The 20,442-nt window shown below is 51.4% G+C and overlaps 1 protein-coding gene and 1 pseudogene across 1 annotated transcript; both read right to left on the reverse strand.

Moving 5' to 3' along the window:
- Nucleotides 1-3,488: 3,488 nt before the first annotated feature.
- On the reverse strand, nt 3,489-17,841 carry LOC136640472 (major histocompatibility complex class I-related gene protein-like). The gene is made up of 6 exons (XM_066615635.1): nt 17,759-17,841; nt 10,226-10,504; nt 7,921-8,196; nt 6,645-6,929; nt 6,034-6,114; nt 3,489-5,170 (listed from the first exon to the last, which is right to left on the reverse strand). The coding sequence occupies exons 1-6, from the start codon at nt 17,826-17,828 to the stop codon at nt 5,025-5,027; spliced, it is 1,137 nt and encodes a 378-aa protein (XP_066471732.1). The 5' UTR covers nt 17,829-17,841; the 3' UTR covers nt 3,489-5,024.
- Nucleotides 13,643-13,761, reverse strand: LOC136642842 (5S ribosomal RNA; annotated as a pseudogene).
- Nucleotides 17,842-20,442: the final 2,601 nt, after the last annotated feature.

Raw genomic sequence — 20,442 nt, forward strand, 5'->3', positions numbered from 1 at the left:
TGAGAGAAGGAAAACTCTGATCCCAAACCTGCACTGCCTTGTGGCTACATCCAGTTATGGAAAAGGCTTCAGGAGTCAACCTTGAGGCAAAATCCGGAACCGGAGTCCCTGAGGCAGTTCATGGCTGAACACAGTCACGTTCTGGCAACTCCTGCGACGCCGCTGGAACCAACTGTATTGGCCTCTGCCTTTCCATTGGACCATTTCAGCAACGTGGAGAGGGGGGATTTGCTGCATGAGTAACAGCCTATCCTCCATACCTACTTTACCCAGGCTTCGCGCACTGGAGAGGACACTCTGTTCCAGAACCACCATTCAGACCGTGACACCATAGTCTTCCGAGACTGAAGGATGCCAACATTCCACCTACCTAGTCTGATGCTTGTATACGAGTGCAGTAGGAGCAGCACAGAAAGGACCCAGAAGCAGCTCCAGTCCCTGCTCTCCATTTGGGAGGCGGCCCAGAAGTCTGGCTGGGGAGGAAGGGGGCCTGGAGGCACAGCAGCCCCCTCCCCTCTGCAAAGGGAGACTTGACTTCAGCAACTTTTGTCTTCCTCAACCAGGATCTGACACAACTTAAGGCAGCCACAGAGAGAGCGACCCCTCCCTGGTCAGCCCCCAGCCCCAATTCCAGGCTGGCTTGAGGGGCATCTGGAAGAGGAAGCATCAGCAGCAGTTAAAGAGAACAGGACTCAGCAGTGGGGGGGAGTCACTGAGTTCAGACAAGGAGCAGGTGTTGGAGAAATCTCTTACAACCGTTTTCCTCTGTTGGGGGGGGGGAGCAGAGTCGCTTCAGCAGCAGAACCCCCCTTTGCTGGGAATCAACCCGAGGAGCCTCCCACACCCAGCTGACTGCTAGTCAAGAAAACACAAACAACATTGGCTGATTGAAGTTGCAAAGTAGTTTCATTTACTCAGGGTTCCTTTGGAGCATGGTTACAACATCTGATTGAGATCAGAGGTAGTCTAACTTTGACAACAAGGCCCTATAGCTGCCTCGTCCTGCATGCCATGTGCTCTCAAAATGGCGTCGCCAGCAGAGCCCTGCTGCGAGCCATCTTGTCCGATCAGTGAGGGAAGGAAGAGGTAAGAGAGAGGGAGGAGAGCGTGCTCAGGAGTTATATAGGGTCTGGGTCACGCCCCTCCCACATAGGTCATTAGAAGTGGACAGGTAGAGGTCGCCTGAGTTTAACCCTTTTTAGGACAGTCTCCTGCCACCCTTTGAGAGCATACGGAGTTGCACCAATTCCAACAGCAGGAAAGCAGAACAAAGTCTCATCCAAACATCTCAGCCCAGACCCTGCTGAGGAAAGCAGCATCGCGTGGGAGGAAACCCGCTTCCCCACTTGCCATGAACAGTTGGTGCTCCTGGCAACTCTCAAAGGTTGTTGGCACAACTGCAAGCCAAGCACTGTTCAGAGAGAACAAGGAAGTGGTTCCTGGGGCCTGCATGGCATAGTGGGGGGGGGCAGGCTCTGAGCAAGGCCAGGGGGAAAGGAAAGCCGTGACGGGAAGCCCACTGAAGTTGCCACTTTGGGCCTTGCAAGAGGAATCCCTCTGGCTGGCAGGTGGGGCCAACCCCATGTAGAGAGAAGAGGGGCTGTATATTCAGATTGGTTTTCTAAAACTTCTAGCAGCTTCCACGAAAGATGCAGCATTCAGAGCAAAGATGTGGAGTAAACCGTGAAAGACAAGAGATGGAAGCAGCAGATACTATGATGATGATGATAACTAGGTATTTGTATACCACCTTTCTGGTCATCGGATTACTCCTCTGACTTTATTCAAGGCGGTTAACACAGGCAGGCGTTTCTAAATCCCTCAAGGGGATTTTTACAAACATAGAGGTTCTCTCTTTCAAGAACCAACAACATTTCAGAAAGGATCTTCCTGGTTTGGTCTCACTTCTGGCCTCCAGTTCTCTCACGCAGGCTGACAAGCAGCCCCATCTCTCACATGGAGGGCAGCCAAGATGCTTCTTGCTCACACCAACAGCAGGTGGACTCACTCAGCTGGGCTTGTCAGCTGCTTCAAGCTCTCGCCATTCTCAGCCATTCAGGGAGCTGCCGGTGTCCTCGAACTGGCGACCTTCTGATGTTATCTTCGGGCTAACAGAGGCTCTACCCTCTAGACCAGACCTCCTGGCAGCAGCGCATGGCCTCCTCTGGCCCTCTGAAGGCCTTTAATGTCATTTCCAGATTTGGGGGGGAAGCTGGAAATGAACTGTAAAGGCCCTTCAGAGGCCTCAGAGGCCTTCAGAGAACCAGGAAGGCCGCACATAGGGATTTTTACAATTAAAGAAGGTTCTGTCTTTCAAGAAATACAACATTTCAGATCGCATAACTCGGCTCGGTTTGTCAGCTGCTTCAAGATCTCGCCGTTCACAGTGTCGGTGGCCTCGAACTGGTGACCTTCTGATGTTATCTTCGGGCTAATGGAGGCTCTAATGGAGGCTAATGGAGGCTCTAGACCAGACCCCCTGCCTCCTGCTGATGATGACAGACTTCTTCTTCCACCAGTCAGAATTCCTCAGCAGCTAGACCATGACCCATTCCCCAAAATAGATCTTCCATCCCTTCCTGGAGGAGAAGGGAGAGGTGCAGCTCCGCATCTCAGGGGCAAGATTCTTCTACAGCTCCAAGGATCTTTGGGGCCACTGCTGGCAAGACCCTGCTTGCTTCTGGGAATAGTGGCAGTTCTGGCTGGACGATGGTCTCTTACAAAATGGATAGCCCACCTTTCTCACCAGGATTCCAGGTGGATTGCATGAAAAGCAGGGCAAGTGAAATGACAGGGCCACGTCTTCTTCACAGTTCTAATGACAAGCTCCACAATCTAATGGCACCCTGTGGAAAGAAGCACCTGGATCCCCATTCCTAAATCAGATCTTTCAGATCCCTCCTTAGTCACTTTTTTCTAAACATAAGTGCCTCCAACACTGTAATTTTCTGACACAAGAACAACAGAAGAGCCCGGCTGGATCAGAGCAAAAGCTCACCAAGTTCAGCTTCCTGCATCTCACAGTGGCCCCCCAGATGCCTCCAGGAACACACCAGACCACAAGAGGCCTCATCCTGCTGCCACTCCCTTGCACCAGGTGTTCTGAGACAGCTCAGCTTCCAAGACAGGAAGTAAACCCATCCTGGTTCGTAATCCGTGAAGGAGTTTTCTTCCAGAACTCTGTCCGACCCCCTGGAAAGGCATCCAGGCCAGTGGCCATCACTACACCCAGTGGCAAGGAGTTCTACAGATTAATTGCACGCTGGGTAAAGAAATACTTTCTTTTTTTCCCCACCACTCAGGGGATGTCGCCACTGGAGCAGAAGGTGTCCAGGTGTTCACACACATGCTCTGCAGCCAAACAGATTGAGCATTTGTGTGGACCCCCAAGCATAATTGCCCAGGGACCCTGCAGTCTTCTTCTTGGTTCCCACAAACTGTCACCATAAGACCAGAAGGAGGCAAGGAAATCACTCAGAATCCACCAGTTGTGAACAATGAATTTATGGGGAAAATGAATACTTACAGTATACAAGCAGATATTATATTATACAGTTATATCAGATATAAAAAGAAACAGCAGAGAGAAAGCAGCCAAAGGAGACTGCTGAATATTCCAAGAGAATTTCTCCCAGGAAGAACAAGAGATTCCTGGCAGTCAGCATATCATGGGGGAGGGGAAAGTGACCAGTTCTTGGAGAATTCAGTACCAGGCAAGAGGAGGAGTCAGTGGAAGCCGTCCCTTCACACACAGGCTCACACTCTTGCTCCCGTTCCAGATTCCACCTCCACACACATTGTCTCATGCATGCTTTCCCTACATCTCTTGTTTTGGGGAAAGGCACTTTCTTTTGCGGGGGGGGGGGGGAGATAAAGACCTGGGAGTCACTATTGCACAGGCACCAACTGGCCGGTTTACAGGTGCCACAAGGGGCACCTTCTTTTGGGTCAAGGATGTGCAACTTCAAGGGGCCATGAGAAGACTGGTTGCCAGAGAACAGATTTCACAAGGACCCAGATCCCTTGTCTCTGGAAGCACCGAGGGGGCTCTGCTCTTCTGCTCACACAGATCAGGCTTCATGTGCAACGTTGAGAGAAACCAAAACTTGGTTCAGGGGATCCAGCAGCCCGTCTGGGGTTTACGCAGCCCTGGGATCGTTTGGTACCTTTTGTACCTTCCCCAATTCTACAAGATCCTTCTTGAGATGTAGAAACCAAAACTGTGGGCAGTATCTCCAATGGTGAAATAAAATGTGCTCCAAATAAATAGCCCCTGAAATCAGACAGGTGAAAAGCCCCTCTACAAGGTTCACAATGAAAGGCATACAGAGCACTATTTTAACTTTCAGCATTGCAAAGCACAAGGAATTAAGTACTTGATGGCCAATGAACAGCCAACTCTCAAGTTGGAAAGTCAAGTCTCAAGGGATCTTCAGAGATCATCCAATTGCACCCTCTAGAGCAGAGGTGTCCAAACTTTTTGGAAGGAGGGCCACATCATCTCTCTGACACTGTGTTGGCAGCCGGGGGGGGGGGGATTTACATTTAAAATTTGAATAAATTTACATAAATGAATATAATTGAGATGGAACTTGTATGAATAAATGAAGGTCTCAGGATAGGTCAAGGCCTATAAAAGGCCTTGCACAAAGCAAGTCTGGCCTTTCCTTTGCTGCCACTGCTGCTTCAGATGTGAAACAGCAAACCCTTGGCCCGCAGATCGCGTGAAAGGTTGAACAGTTGGCCCTTGTGCTAAGATAAGTTTTGTTGGGCCAGTGCGGATTCCAGCAAGTCTCCAGTGGACCAGAGGCTCATTGGAGACTGGGGGCTTCTTGTGAGCCAGACTGGGGGTCCCTAAGGGCCGCAAATGGTCCTCAGGCCAGGGTTTGGGCACCCCTGCTCTAGAGGGAAGCAGGGCACTCAAATTCCAAACACTCCGTAGCAAGTGCTCAACCAGGATGTGGTTTCCCATCTCCAGGGAAGGAGATGCCAGAGGTTTCCCATGCAAGAGCACTACAAGACTTTCACAGTGTTGATCCTTGATCTGCTGGCTCTGGTTTTGCTCCCTGGAATGATGCTGGAGAACAGCTGGGATCAGCATCCAAGGAATTAGGGTAGATTGCAGGAGGCTCCGTTGAGAGAAGAGACCAGAAGTATCCCTTGCCCACTCCTGAAAAGCAGCAGAGAATATTAATATGTATTAAGGAAAACAGGACACAATCTAAGAGATGTGATCATGGAAGAAGTTTCAAGGTGGGTATGAAGAATATGGACAATTTCTGGGTCAGGGACAGTTTCATGCACATCCCAAGTCATTGAAGTCTGGATTGCAGGATCTAGATTTTGGAGGTGCATCATCAGAGACAGATTTAACCAGCACATGGAAAGAACTTTTCTTCCAAGGCATGTGGGGGGGATTTGATGGCTTCCTGGTACTCTCAGGCCAGGTTAAAAATGTTGCTTATGGCAAGGCAGAGGCTTGACAAGTACTTGCTGGAGATGCTCTAGGAGGATTTTCTGCTACAGGCAAAGGGTTGGAGTTGATGGTCTGTTAGGTCCCTTCCAACGCTATGATTCTAGGAACACACATATAGAGTTTTGTATAAAAATATATAACTATTCAGCGTGGAAGCTTCAAAATCTGGGCAGTGAAGTTGGGACATCACACCAGCAAACCTTCTCTTCAGCAATCCTAATCTAGGGCAATTCCTGCCCCCCAGGAAGACCCATCAGAGCTCAGCATTCCAGGCTACCAGAGGAGCTGGTGAGGCCTCTTACTTTATAAAGACCTCGACTGAATTTGTACACCAGTTTTAATTCAGAAGATTTGGGTGGATATTCCAGCCCCGTGACATTGGGACTGAGGATCTAGATTTTGTAGGTTCATCATTGGAAGATTATTGAACCACCACATGTAGAGAGTGTGGCTGTGGAATGAGAAGACAGTTCCACGTCCCAAGAGGCTCAGAATCCGGACTGTATTGCACAATGTTGCACACATGGCTTAACAAAGACATTCAGGGATCTACTTACTGGCATATATGGCAATCGCAGTCATGAGCAGAACCAGGGCCCCCAAGAGGCCTCCCACAATGAACCAAACGGGCACCGAGGCTGAAATGGAAAGAGAGTTTTATGTTTCAGAATCTACGAGCAAGCAGAGTGGAAGTGAGTCTGGACAATGAAGGTGGAACATCACACCAGCAAACCACTGAGCAAGTCCCTCTTTAGCAGTCCTGATCTCGGGCAATTCCCTCCCCACAGAGGCCAACCACAGCTCAGCATTACAGGCTTCCAGAGGAGCTTGCAAAGCCTCTTCCTTTGCCAAGACCCCAAAGAAATTCATGCACCACTTTTATTTTCTTGCATTCTTGTCTGATCCTTTCATACCCATAAAATGCCTCTGTTCCCAGGGCTCCTCTGCCCACCCTCCTGCCAGCAGCTACATCCTTCTTCCAGCTTTCAGTGCCCGGGTACATCAGCAGTTTTGCACCCCAAGGTACAGACGGGGCCTACTGAGAATTGCTGATGTGTTTCTTCTTTGGCAACCTTCCTGGGTTGCCCTGATCACCTCCCTGATCTGCCCACCACTCCAGCCCCCTCCCCACAAATGCCCCCCATCCTCCCCCCCTGCAGTCTCTCACCAGACACCTCCACGGCCGCATCCAGAGGTTCCTGAAGCCCTTCGTGTTCCACATGGCACCGGTAGTGGCTCCTCTCCTTGGGGTCAATCTCGATGCTGAACCAAGTATAGTAGGTTCCATCCGCATTGGGGCTGACAGCCCCATGGAACATGTCCCCCTTCCTGACCTCCTCATCCTTCCTCCAGGTGATGTCTATCGCTTTGGGGTAGAAGCCGTGAGCCTGGCAGAGGAGGGTCTCCAGGCCCTCTTGGCTGTCCTTGAGGGTCACCTTCACCACTGGGCGCTCTGTGACAAAATGGCAACATCAGTGAGATGCTTGGTTGGCTGGCAGAAGAGATGCCGCAAGACCAGGAAGAAGGGGCCCCACAGCTTCAATGTGATCCACCCCCTTGTCCCAAAGTTGGATGCCCCACACATGCAGCATCATCAAGAGATGGAAAGTCAAGGAGACAGGGACTCCGGATGCAATCTTATCCACATTTACCTGGGAGCAAGCCCCATTGATTATGATGGGATTTACTTCTGAGTAGACATGCATAGGATTGGGTTCTTAGTGACATCCTTCAGCACTCAGTGCAAAAGCCCTACAGCCAGATCCAGCCTGCTGTCACAGAGAGGCAGAGTGTGGCAATCCAGGGCCTGCTTCCTGCTCCCTTATTTCAGCCGTTCTCAAACTTCTAGCACTGGGATTCACTTTTTAGAATGTCAGCCTATCCAGGACCCACTGGAAGTGATGTCAGGGCCGAAAGCGACATCATCCAGCAAATTAAAATAAATAATTATAAATAATTAAAATAAAACAAATAATTAAATAAGGGAAAGCCAGTCCAACAAGTCTTCCTTCTCCTGTGCAGGGTGTGGGGATTTACATCTGAAGCTCAGCCCCCCTCCCACCACCCCACAAATGGTCCAGCCTGGTCACAGGACTCTGCCTGGCTTGATTCCACCTTATAGCAGAAGGCAGTGGGAGAGTCCTGAAGTCACAGAGAGGACTGTTCCATTTTATGGGTCAGATTAGGGAGAAGGATGTATCTGAATATGTCCCACACTTAGGAAGACGAAGAAGATGATGAGAAAGCAAAAGAGAACATTCTCTCCCAGGGCAGTCTCTGCTGTGCCAGGGCGGTAGTTTCTGTAGTCTCAACTGTAGCTACAGTCTCCACTGGGGCAGCCTCAGACCCCTTCCAGATGCATCAGGGGCAGCTCCTCAATTTGGGGATCCTCCAAGGGAAAGGGGAGCTGGAAGGCACAGTCTCTCTCCATTCCTCATCCTCACCTCTCCTCAACAGGACCTCCTTCCCATAGCGCAGGTATTGCTGCAGCCATTCAATGCAGGTCTCTTCCACGAAGAATTTGCTGTTCTGTTTCAGTGCAAAGTCAGAATCCCACTGCTCCTTGGCTGCTTGGTCCTTGGCCTCAGCTGCCACCCAGGTGAGAGTCTCCTTGTCAAGGGTGAGGAAGTCCCTCCCGTCAAAGCCATACCCGACAAACCCTGTTCTGTGCCCAGCTGCACTCAGCTGACAGCTGAGCACAAGTTGCAAAGTGTGAAGGCCTGAAGGGAGACAAGAGGCAGGGCAGAAATCAGAGATCAGCCACCCCCAAGCCCTTTCCCTCCTTCCCTGCAGGGCCTGATCTCGCCCAGGATTCTACACCCCACCTGCTCCTCCCCATAAGAACATAAGAAGAGCCCCACTGGATCAGGCCATAGGCCCATCTAGTCCAGCTTCCTGTATCTCACAGCGGACCGCCAACTGCCCCAGGGACCACACCTGATAACAAGAGACCTGCATCCTGGTGCCCTTCCTTGCATCTGACATAGCCCATTTCTGAAATCAGGAGGTTGCACATACGCAGCATGGCTTGTAACCCGTAATGGATTTTTCCTCCAGAAACTTGTCCAATCCCCTTTTAAAGGCGTCCAGGCCAGATGCCGTCACCACATCCTATGCCAAGGAGTTCCACAGGCCTAATCCACTCCACCTTCCGCACGACAGTCCCTCAGATATTTGCAGGCAGGTTTCATGACATTTCTTCACTGTCTCTTCTCCAGACTAAACATTTCCAACTCCTTCAACCTATCCTCCTAGGACACGGCTCTTCAGACTGGGGCGTTGTGACAACCCTGACCTCTGCCCCCTTAAGGGGCGGGGGCAGCCAAGAGGCAGGGAGGAGGCAGCAGTGCAATCCCCAGAATTGTGCCACTCAGAGGGTCTCCAGGGTCTTGGGTACACTTACTAGAGCTTCCTGCAGCCTCCCAGGGGTGCCAGAAGCCCTGTGCGACCTTCTGCAGGGCTCCCCGCAGCTTTGAAAGCAAAAGTGGATCTATTGCGCCCCGCCTCCGCTAAAGCAGAAGTGGAGCACGATCGCTCCACTGTCACTTCTGAAGCTGCGGGGACGTTGCGCAGAAGGTCGCGCAGGACTCCTGGCACCCCCGGGGGGGGGCCTGCAGGAGGCTCAGGTAAGTGTACAGAAGCCCCTGCAGTCCCCCTCAGCTGTGCAATCCTGGTGATCACAACGCTGCCCTGCCCCCGCCCTTGCTGCCTCACCCTGCCCCTGCAAGAACTTAGAGTGGCTCAAACTCTCCCTGAGAGCTTGAAAACCGCTGACCTAGGGCATGGTCTGCAGCCATCTTACAACCTAGTCTTGTCAGGCCCTTTGTGACGTTGTAATGTTCATTACAACATTGGAAAGACCATACAGCATTGCACAGAGCAGGTTACTGGGTCTGCTATCCAAAATGGCAGCAGCAATTGTGGCGTGCTCTGGCACCTGGCTCTACACAGGTAAGCTGGCGGGGAGGGAGGAATGGGGCAGAGACCGGGGAGGAGAGCAGGCATGTCAAGGTGGGAGGGGGTGTGTCTGATCTGACCAGAGCCAGTTTCTCATGTTTCTCTTTTCCCTCTCACACAACACCGGAATCAGAGGACATCCACTTAAATTGGGTGCTGGGAGAGTCAGGACAGACAAAGGAAACCATTTCTTTAGCCAGCGTGTGATTAGTCTGGGGAATTCCTTGCCACAGGGATTAGTGATGGCATCTTGCCCAGATGCCTTTAAGAGGGGATGTTAATAAGTCATGAAGTGTATGTGCAACCTCCTGATTTTAGAAGTGGGTTACCTTAGAATGCCAGAGGACACCAGGATGCAGGTCTCTTGTTGTCTGGTGTGCTCCCTGGACATTTGGTGGGACTGTGAGATACAGGAAGGTGGACTAGATGGGCCTATGGCCTTCTCCAGCAGGGCTCTCCTTATGTTCTTCATTTATCATTCACAATGAGCCCAGTCCTATCCCTGGCCATGCTAGAGCATGCAGTTGCACCAAGAAGGAGCATGACAAACACTAGGGTGGATCACAGGGGCACTGGTGTCCATTATATCCAAACCCCTGTCCTAAGCCTGACACAGCCCTGAAGGCTCCTGAAATCTATGCCAGCAAAAGAGATGGGGGTATCATCAGCAGCTCTGCCCTTCCTGACCATCCTGAGGAAAGGAGCCCGGGGGGGGGGGTGTCAAGGAACTTCTGTCCCTATAAGCCCCCCCTCCTGGTTGACCAGCAACCACCTCTCCTCACCTGTGCTCACCTCCACTCTGGTTGTAGAGATCTCTCAGAATCACCATCTGCTGAAGGAAACGCATTTCTGAGTCCTGTGAAGCCCGTGTACGCCGGTCCCAGTACTGCAGGTCCTCCTCGCCCGCTTTCTCCATCCAGGCAGCTCGAGGCTGGAGCCTCCTCCCATCACTGTCGTAGAGCTCAATGCACTGGTCATCCACATAGCCCACAATGCTGAATGCAGGCAGCCCCTGGGCTGGCTCCAAAACCCCTGTCATTAGATACGCCAGTGTGTGGTTGAAGGAGGTGCCTGGGATGGGGGGGGGGAGAGAGAGAGAGAGAGAGAGAGAGAAATGAGGAGAAGCCCTGCTGCAATTGCACTGCCACCCTAGAGCAGCCCCCACCCCAGGTAACCCTGCAAGTATGTGACTGTAGGAATGGCCTCATACAGCATATGGATACCAAGATTAGAAAATGGGCCCTGGAAGGGCTGGCCTTCTTCCCCTGTGGGGTTTCTGAACTTATCACAGTGTTATGTCAAAATCCCCCTTTTTGTTTTTTAGTGTTGATTTTCTTTCTATACCTGGTTGTGCTCTATTATGGACTCCACTGTACCTACAGTCTGCATTTTTTCCACAGTCTTCTTTAGGTTCCCCTTTCTAGGAAGCCAGTCATCCATACCCTGCCTGACTTTTTCTGATAACTGATACCTACATCCTGATCCCCGTTCAGACTTCAGGGATACTTGTACCTATGAAAGCAGCACCCCAAGCACCCAGCACTTAGTTAAGCACCCAGCCATTGAGCTACCTTCCAGTTCAAGCACTATCAGCACACTAGGCACTATCTCTACCAGCCCTTATCAGAGAGGTCTCTCCCCCTCCCCAGGCCCAACACACTTGTGTCATGTCAAGAACTGCTCTACAGGAATGGTAGCTATCTTGCACCTTGAACACTTTCACTTCTCTCATCCCCCCTTTTCTGCTTCTCTCCCCATCTTTAGCTAGCATCTGGGGTTGGCATAGCAGGGACCCCTAAAATCCTTCCATACAACCCCCTTCCCTTTTCTGATTTCTCTCAGGTACACCAAACTTGTTGGCATCCTTCAGTCTAAGAAGACTCTGGTATCGCGCTCTGAATGGTGGCTCTGGAACAGAGTGTCCTCTCCAGTGCGCGAAGCCTGGGTAAAGTAGATATGGAGGATAGACTGTTACCCATGCAGCAAATCCCCCCTCTCCACATCGCTGAAATGGTCCAATGGAAAGGCAGAGGCCAATACGGCTGGTTCCAGCGGCGTCGCAGGAGTTGCCAGAATGTGACTGTGTTCAGCCATGAACTGCCTCAGGGACTCCGGCTCCGGATTTTGCCTCGAGGTTGACTCCTGAAGCCTTTTCCATAATTGGACGTAGCCACAAGGCAGTGGAGGTTTGGGATCAGAGTTTTCCTTCTCTCAGATGAGCTGCCTTCCCAGGCTAACGAGTCCCATCTACCCGGTGGCTGTTCAGTCGCCTCTTACGACAAGTACAGCCAAACCGAGGGCCTATTCTTATCCCCAGCCCTCAGGGGACGGTACAGATTTGGGACGGTACACCAAACACACTTCACACAAAACCACCATGAAAGCTACTATAATGTATTCAATACACTACATACTACGTTCAATATACTACATACCATGTACTACATGTATACAGTATACATGTAAACTGTATTCCATGACTATTAGGATCAAGAAACACACCCCTATCATTTCTCCATGTGCATTATTTTAACCTTTGTTCTTTTGTAATAAAAACATAATCTTTTATTAAAAGTTTTCTCTCTTTAAGCAAAAAGGTATTTCTTTGCATGACACCATCTTGTTAGCCAGCCTAAGGTCCAAATGTCCCAATGGGACTGTGTAAATAATGCCCCTAAACAAGAACAGCCCTTTTAGGTGACCACAGGGCTGGCTAGTCCCTGCACTGCAAGGGGTCAGGAGGATCACACTTGTCTTGGAGAAAAGAAACTGAGACTTCTAACTGAAGAAAACAGAAGTTTCATTTAGAGCAGACAAGAAACCTGGGAAAGATCATGTCAGAGACACTTTGTGGTCCCTCGGACAGGCACAGACAGACAGACAACATAAACCCATTGGACAAGCAGGCTGGAGGTGATGGAGCACCCTGTCAGCATCAAGGTGGATGGAAGGAGAGAAGTCCTGAATTTTTTTTCCACCCTGTTTTTCCAGCCCTGTTTTCCCAGCCCTGTTTTTCCACCTTTCTTTCCACTAAAAAAGACTTTGAGGGGCATATGGCCAACAACATCAAGGGGAATAATAAAAGCTTCTTCAAATTTGTTAGAAGCAGGAAACCCGCCAGAGAAGTGGTTGGCCCTCTAGATGGTGAGGGAGGGAAAGGGGAGACAAAAGAAGACTTGGAGATGGCAGAGAAATTAAATGAGTTCTTTGCGTCTCTCTTCACAGCAGAAGACCGTGGGCAGATCGCTCTGCTCAAATGGCCCCTCCCGACCAAAGAATTAGGGCTAAATCCTTCCCAGTTTTCCAACCCTGGTGTAGCTTTGCTAAAGGGCTCTGCACTGTGTTCTGTGGTGGGAAGGTAGTCACAGAGGCCTCCGCAAGGTAAGGGAATGTTTGTTCCCTTGCCCAGGGCTGCACCACAGCCGCACCAGAACTGGAAGTTTGGGTAGGATTGGGCCCTGACACCCCAATCCATCACCACATCATGGAAGTGGCATCGCTAGGGGGGTGCGAGCCGCACCGGGTGACGTGCAAGAGGGGTGACGCGCACTGGGAGGGTAATGCGCTAAAATTGCGGTGGTTAGGAGTAATACCATCATGTTATCTACCGTTGGATGCGGAATTTCCAGCAGAACGCAATGCAAAAAACGGTAATGAACTATCTCCTTTCTATCAAAAGTTATTGGCAAAAAACCAGAAAACAAAAAATGCCTGGAGCCCAATGGAAAGTGAAACCGAGTCGTATCGCACATTTACCCGTGAGTAGGCGAACGTGCCTTAGTCTGTCTGAAAGGGCATGCTGAGAGGAATCCAACAACACCAGAATTGTCCTGATCCAATGAATGTAGACCCCAAAAAACACCCAAGAAGGAGGTCCCTCCCTCCAAGCTGGCAAATGTATTGAGCCCTAGGGAAAGTGAAACTAAGCCACATGGTCGAATTTACTCACAAATAAGCAAACATGCCTTGGCTTTTGGGCAGGTCAGGCAAAGGGAAATGTGAGGCCACCAGAATGGTCCTGATTTGATGCAACTGGAGCTCAACAAATGCTCCAGAAGGCAGCCCCCCCCCCCCAATGAATGAAACAGAGGCTTGACAGGGTAAGGTGAAATTTTTTTCTGTTTTTTCTGCAATTCTATCCACACATTCCTGGGAGTAAGCCCCACTGACTATGTTTGGCAACCTTCAGTCTCAAAAGACTATGGTATAAGCCTACAGCACCTGGTATTCCCAGGCGGTCTCCCATCCAAGTACTAACCAGGCCTGACCCTGCTTAGCTTCTGAGATCAGATGAGATCAGGCATGTGCAGGGTAATGGGACTTACTTCTGAGTAGACAGGCATAGGATTGGGCTCTCAGACTTGCAAAGCCAGGTGGGACCTGATAGTGATATGCTTGAAATATAAGAACATAAATTGAACTGGGTACTGCGTAGGGGTGAAAATCTTGCTGATTCTTTTTTATTTGGGGGGGGGGTTATTGCAAGCAGGCTACAGAGAAAATTCACTTGGTGGAACAGGGCTGGCTTTCCCTTATTTATTTATTTTACTTTAATTTATTTACCATTATTTATTTTAATTTGCTTTATGATGGGTCCTGGACAGATTGTCATTTGACAAAGTGGGTCCCAGTGCTAAAAGTTTGAGAACTGCTCCAATAAGGTGTTAGTAAGTTGACACCCTGGGGGGAGGTGACACCACTAGTGACCAAAATCACAGTTTGCAAAAATAATACCAGCATGTTATATATCAATCAATGTGCAATTTCATGTAGAATGCAATGAGACAAACTGCATTGAAATACTCTTCTTCTAACAAAAGGTACAGCCAATAAAAGCAGTGGGGACTCACCATGCCCACCACCTGGAGTGTTGCCCCGCCCACTGCATGGGGTGACACGCTGGCCTCCCGCACAGGGTGACATGAACCCCAGTGACGCCACTGCATCGCGGCAATGTAGTCACACCAATGTTTATCACACCAATGTAGTCACACCAATCTGCTTTATCCCCCACAGTAGAGTTTGGGCATCTGGAGGCCTCCTCAGGGGAGCATTTGTTTCTTTGCCATGGGGTAGGCCTGCACTGGGCTGCCAGGTACTGACAGATCTACACCAGCTCTAGAGCTGGCGCAAGTCCATGTGGACCCAGGTCAGGATACTGAAGTCCACAATAGTGGACTCAACACACAGCCCTGTGGAGTACCAGTATTGAGAATCTTGTCAGAAAAAACAAAATCTCTTAATCTCACCCTCAGAGGGCGATTTGAAAGAAAATCCAAGATCCACATACAGATTGGATCAGGAAACCCAAGATCTTTAAGTTTAGATATCAGATTGTATGGTATAATTGTATTAAATGCAGAGCTAAAATCCACGAAGAGCATTCTTACATAGGTCCCCCGCTGCTCTAAATGAGTTAAAGCAGTGTGTAAGATGGTGTTTATAGCATCTTCTGTTGATCTATTTGCACTGTATGCAAACTGATATCTATCAAATGAGTCTGGAAGATAGGAGATGATGTACTGTCGAACTAATTGTTCAAAACACTTCATAATAATAGAAGTGAGTGCCACTGGTCTATAATCATTGAGGCTACTTATAAAGGACTTCTTTGGCAATGGAACAATGGTGGAAGCTTTCAGAAATGAGGGAACAATGGCTTGGGATAGAGACCGATTAAAAATCTTAGTCAAAACCCCAGCCAATTGGTCTGCACAGTCTTTTACCACCCGGCCAGAAATGCCATCAGGTCCGGCGGCCTTCCTTGAATTTACTGCTTTCAGTGTCTTCCTCATGGGAGCCGTGCTGAGTTGATAACTGCAGTGTGGCAACTTTGGTTTGATTTACCTCAAACTGGGCAAAAAAGTTATTCAGCTCCTCCGCCAACAGAGCTTCTCCATCCATGGGGGCAGCATTTTTCGTTTTATAATTAATAATCTGCTGAACCCCTTGCCACACCTGCCTCATATTGTTACTCGAAAAACCATCTTCAATCCTCCTCTTATAATCAGCCTTGGCTTGCCTAATACCCCTCTTCAGATCAGCCCTAGCAATGCTGTACTTCAACATCACCATATTTGAAGGCCTTGTTTCTCACATGCAGAAGACATCTGACCTCTCTGGTCATCCACGGTTTCTGGTTTCTGGTTACGGTAAATCCGAATACATTTATCTACCGTAACTGTATCTATACAGTGAGTAATATATCCCAAAACCGATGCAGTGTACTCCTCTAAAACAGGATGTTCCAAGATATCCCAGTTCCTCTCTTCAAAAGAATCCTGCAGCTGTGAAATGGCCCCCTCGGGCCAATATTTCACATTCTTGGTTGTTGTTCCAACTTGCTTCCTTAAAGGGATAACTCCGGTGCTAACAGCAAAGACATATGATCAGACTGGCCTAAATGAGGCAGTTGTATAGCCGTTTTTGATGTTAGAATAAAATTTATCCAGAATGTTCAGTCCCCTGGTGGCACACTTTATATGCTGATGGAATTTAGGGAGATTGCAAATCAACATGATTTAAATCCCCCACAATACTGTGTACTGCGCCAGAGAACCTATTTTGTTGACTGTTGATGGCATCACTCAAGTAGCCCAGAGCAGTCAGCATTTGCATCCGGTGGTATATAAACAGCAGTGATAACAACCACACTAAACTCTCTTGGGAGGTACATGGGTCTGCATCTAACAGTCATATAGTCTAGCTCCACAGAGCAATGACAGGCAATATCTTTGTATTCATACACCAGCTGTTTTTAGTATACACACACAGCCCTCCTCCTTTGCATTTCCTGGAATTCTTGTCCCTATCAAAACGGTGTACTAAAAAGTCATCTAATTCTGCCCCTTTAAGGTCCTGATCCACTCTCATCTCCACCCCCATCGCTGTCCTGTTCTGCCCACCCCCTGTGCACACTTTCTGTGCCTGTGGCCAGGTTGTATGCTCTGGCATGTCACCTTTTGCAGCAGCCCAAAAAAACCTAACTCCACCGGAACACTCATTTTGCTGGCCTTGAGCATCCGCAGGACTGGGCCATGAGTCTAATACTGTAGAAGTCAAGGACTAACATTTCATAATTTATGGGAAAATTAAAGAACAACAAGTCCTGGGCCAGATGGTGTCCACCCAAATGTTCATAAAGTGGGAAAGATTTCATCTTCTGACTAGAACATGCAACTTGTCCCTTAAAGTGGCCATTTCCTTAAAAAAAATAAAAAATAAACCTTGCGTATATTTCTACAAGGGTGTATGTTTATTTCAAAGATTTCTATACTGCTCTTCCAGTGCTGAAACCTCGACATCCTCCTTCAGCTCCCTCAGAAAAGGAGAAGTGGCCCGAGCGCTGGTTCAACGTGATCTCTCCAGGAGTGAAGGTGCTGACCACCTAGTCCGGCCTAAGTGCTGCGCCTGCTGTCCGGAGGGGGTAGAGGCTGTGCTTGGGGAGGCTTCCAAACGCAGCACAAGCCGAATGGTCAAAACATGAATCAGCTTTGCTAATTGGCACAAAACCAATCAGAGTTCTCCATCTTTGATTTCTGCCTTTTGTCACTGTCTTATCTGGTGCCTTTTTTATTCTGTGCTGCTGCATTTTTATGTACCATATTTTGTGTGCCGCCTCTTGCTTTCTGCTGTTTTATTGCTGCTGTGCTGCTTTTATAGCGTTCTATGAGAATTATTATTATTTCTTTATAAGATTTACAGCCCACCTTTCCTGTGCTGGAGCAAAGGCTCAGGCGGCCCACAGTTCAAGAACTCAACACAGACAATATATAAACCAAGAAATACAACCATGAGGACAACCACAACCCTCCCCCCCCTCCTTGGGCACTGGGGAAGGGGAGGTTCAGACAAGCAGCGGGGGGGGGGGAGGAAGCCCCCCCTTCCCAGACTCAGCCAAGGAAGCAGCACTCCTCCAGTCCAGGGAACCACAGGCAGCTGTTGCTGCTGGGGGCCAGCAGACTTCTGGGAGGGCCACGAGCCAACAGAGACGTGCGGTGGGTGGGGAGGCAGAGCCACGCACAGTGTGTGGATTTGGGCGCTTCCTATGGCAGGCAGCAGCACTTGGTGGGGAGGCTCTGCCTCACCTGCCTCCCCGAGCAGCACCGCCTCTGGAAGGACCAGTGGGGAGGCGCTGCCTCTCCTGCCTCCCCAGCTACAGCCTCCACCGCAGAGCACCTCCGAAGCGCTCCCTCCGGGAAGGCGGCTCACGACGAGCTCTGGTTCTTCCTTCCCCGAGACCCCCCACCCCCCTCTACCGCGTGCCCAGCAAAACCTGGCAGGGACGGGGCAGCGCTCCAGTCCCGCTCGCCCGACGGCACTCACCGGAGCAGCCCCGCCGCAGAAGACTCGCCCCCAGCAGCAGGCAGGCCACCCAGCGCGCCCCGCTGCCCATCTCGGCCGAGCCTCTCGCGCGCCCGCTGCCAGCCAGCCAGCCTCGGAGGAGGCGAGCCCACAAGAGTCCCGGGCAGGGGCGGGGCGGGGGAGCGAACGGCCAATAGGAAAACTCCCCGCGGCGCCCCCTGCTGTTGCAGGCAGACCTCGCGCGCCGTCGAGGATCCCGTCCAAAGGGGCCTGAGCGCCGCGCTCCGTCCATCGCCTCCGCCTGCCTGGAGGCCGCCTGCGGGAGGGCAGAAGGACGGAGGGGCTGCGAGGGGACGCTCTTCTCGCCCGCGGAGGCTGCGGGGCTTGAGAGCCCTCCCTCCCGGACCCGCCCGAGTCCTCGTGCCCGCTGCCCTCTGCTTCTCCCCTGCTGCCTCGTGCTGCGGCCCCGGTGGGGCAGCAACCCTCGACCGGCGAAGGGGGCAGCTCTGCGTGCGGGGGCGGGCAGGGGAGCCTCTTCTGGGGGGGGGCTGCGACGTCGCTGTCCCGTGCTGGCGGCTTTGCGAGCGACTGAGGGCCCAGCCGCATGCCTGTCTACTCAGAAGTAAGTCCCATTGGAGTCAATGGGGCTTACTCCCAAGTAAGTGCGGATAGGATTGGGCTGAGAGGACTGGGCTGCAAGCGCTCGCCTCTCCCCTCGCGCCTCCACCCGCCCCTGTAGGCAGCAACCGCTCACGGCGCGATTCTCCCGCTCTCCCAGAGCACCTCCACCGCCCAGCCCACCTGGGGGGGTGAGGAGTTGGAGAGCGCGCCAGAGCCAGATGGGATGGCGGGGGTGGGGGCTGGTGCGCCTGGCTCCTGGGGGCAGCTGCCCTTCTGCTGCTGGGGGGCTGCAGTCCCCTATGGGGGGAAGGGGGGCAGACTGCAGCCAGTCAGATTCCGGAGCGGGGGAGGGTTCCGTGCGTGGCGCCTTTCCCGGACCGTCCTGGGGCCCTGCGAGCCTGCTCGGTCCGCTCTCTGAGCCGCGTGTTTGGGGAGGACCACTGAGCAGTCACTTCCAGGCCTTCGGAAGGGGAGTCCAGGTCCACCGGAGGAGGGCTGCCTCCCCAGATCCCGGGGACCACACGAGGGATGCTGACGCCCCAGTCAGCGCAGTGCAGGAACATCGCTGGCGCCTCGTGGTGGTTGGAAGCCATCACGCGTGGTCTGGACACGTTAGCACGAGACGTGCTGCTTCCCGGGAGCCAAACTTCTGGCCTGAGGACCATTTCCTGCTCCTGCTGCTCCAGGTGGGAACAAAGGAACAGACACCACCAGGCACCAGCTGGAAAGAACTGGGCAGATCCTGGTGGGATGGTGGAGGAGGTGGGGTGTCGCACCATAAGATCAAACCCCGCAGGAGCGGGAAGGCTGGGGGTGGCCCTGCTTTGGCTCTCATGCCCCCCCCCCCGTCGCCCCTACAGGGTTTCACAGCTTGCAGCCTGGGATTGGCTGTCGGCTGCGCCAGGCCGGACACAGAAGAGGGTTGTCCACTATGGCTTTGATGGGAGGGACTTCCTCGCCTTGCACAAGGAGACCCTCACCTGGGCAGCAGCGGAGGCCAAGGACCAAGAGGAGGTGGGATGCTGACTCCGCAGACAATGAGTACCCAGAATCCTTTGTGAATTCTGCAGTCACTCAATTTCTGCAGAAATGCCTGCGCGATGGGAAGGAGACCCGGACCCTGCTGAGGAGAGGGGAGGGTGAAAAATGGGGAGAAGAGGAACTGGGCCTCCCGGCTCCCCTTCCCCTGGAGGATCTCCAAATCGAGGAGCTGCCTGTGGAGCTGCTGGGAGGTGTAATTTATTGGGAGGATTAGGAAATATTGGGAGAAAATATTTCTTTACTCAGGGTGTGGTTGGTCTGTGGAACTCCTTGCCACAGGATGTGGTGATGGCGTCTGGCCTGGACGCCTTTGAAAGGGGATTGGACAAGTTTCTGGAGGAAAAATCCATTTTACAAGCCATGATGTGTATGCGCAACCTCCTGATTTTTGGGCTATGTCAGAATGCCAGATGCAAGGGAGGGCACCAGGATGAGGTCTCTTGTTATCTGGTGTGCTCCCTGGGCATTTGGTGGGCCGCTGTGAGATACAGGAAGCTGGACTAGATGGGCCTATGGCCTGATCCAGTGGGGCTGTTCTGATGTTCTTAACTACAATTCCCAGGAAGCCTTGCAGGTCTCTTGTTATCAGGTGTGCTCCCTGGGGCATTTGGTGGGCCGCTGTGAGATACAGGAAGCTGGACTAGATGGGCCTATGGCCTGATCCAGTGGGGCTGTTCTGATGTTCTTAACTACAATTCCCAGGAAGCCTTGCAGGTCTCTTGTTATCTGGTGTGCTCCCTGGGGCATTTGGTGGGCCGCTGTGAGATACAGGAAGCTGGACTAGATGGGCCTATGGCCTGATCCAGTGGGGCTGTTCTTATGAGTCACTAATTACAAAATGCTGTACTTGATGGTTAAAATAAAAAGAAAAAAGAAAAAAAAGAGGAACTATGCCTCCCAGTTCCCCTTCCCCTGGAGGATCTCCAAATTGAGGAGCTGCCTGTGGAGCTGCTGGGAGGTGTCTGTGGCTGCAGCTGAGGGTATTGGCCACCTTCATAACATCCAGTTAATCTCCATCCTGGATATTATCTGGATAGGGCAAC

The sequence above is a fragment of the Tiliqua scincoides genome, chromosome 2 (genome assembly GCF_035046505.1).
Source record: "Tiliqua scincoides isolate rTilSci1 chromosome 2, rTilSci1.hap2, whole genome shotgun sequence".
NCBI lineage: Eukaryota > Metazoa > Chordata > Lepidosauria > Squamata > Scincidae > Tiliqua > Tiliqua scincoides.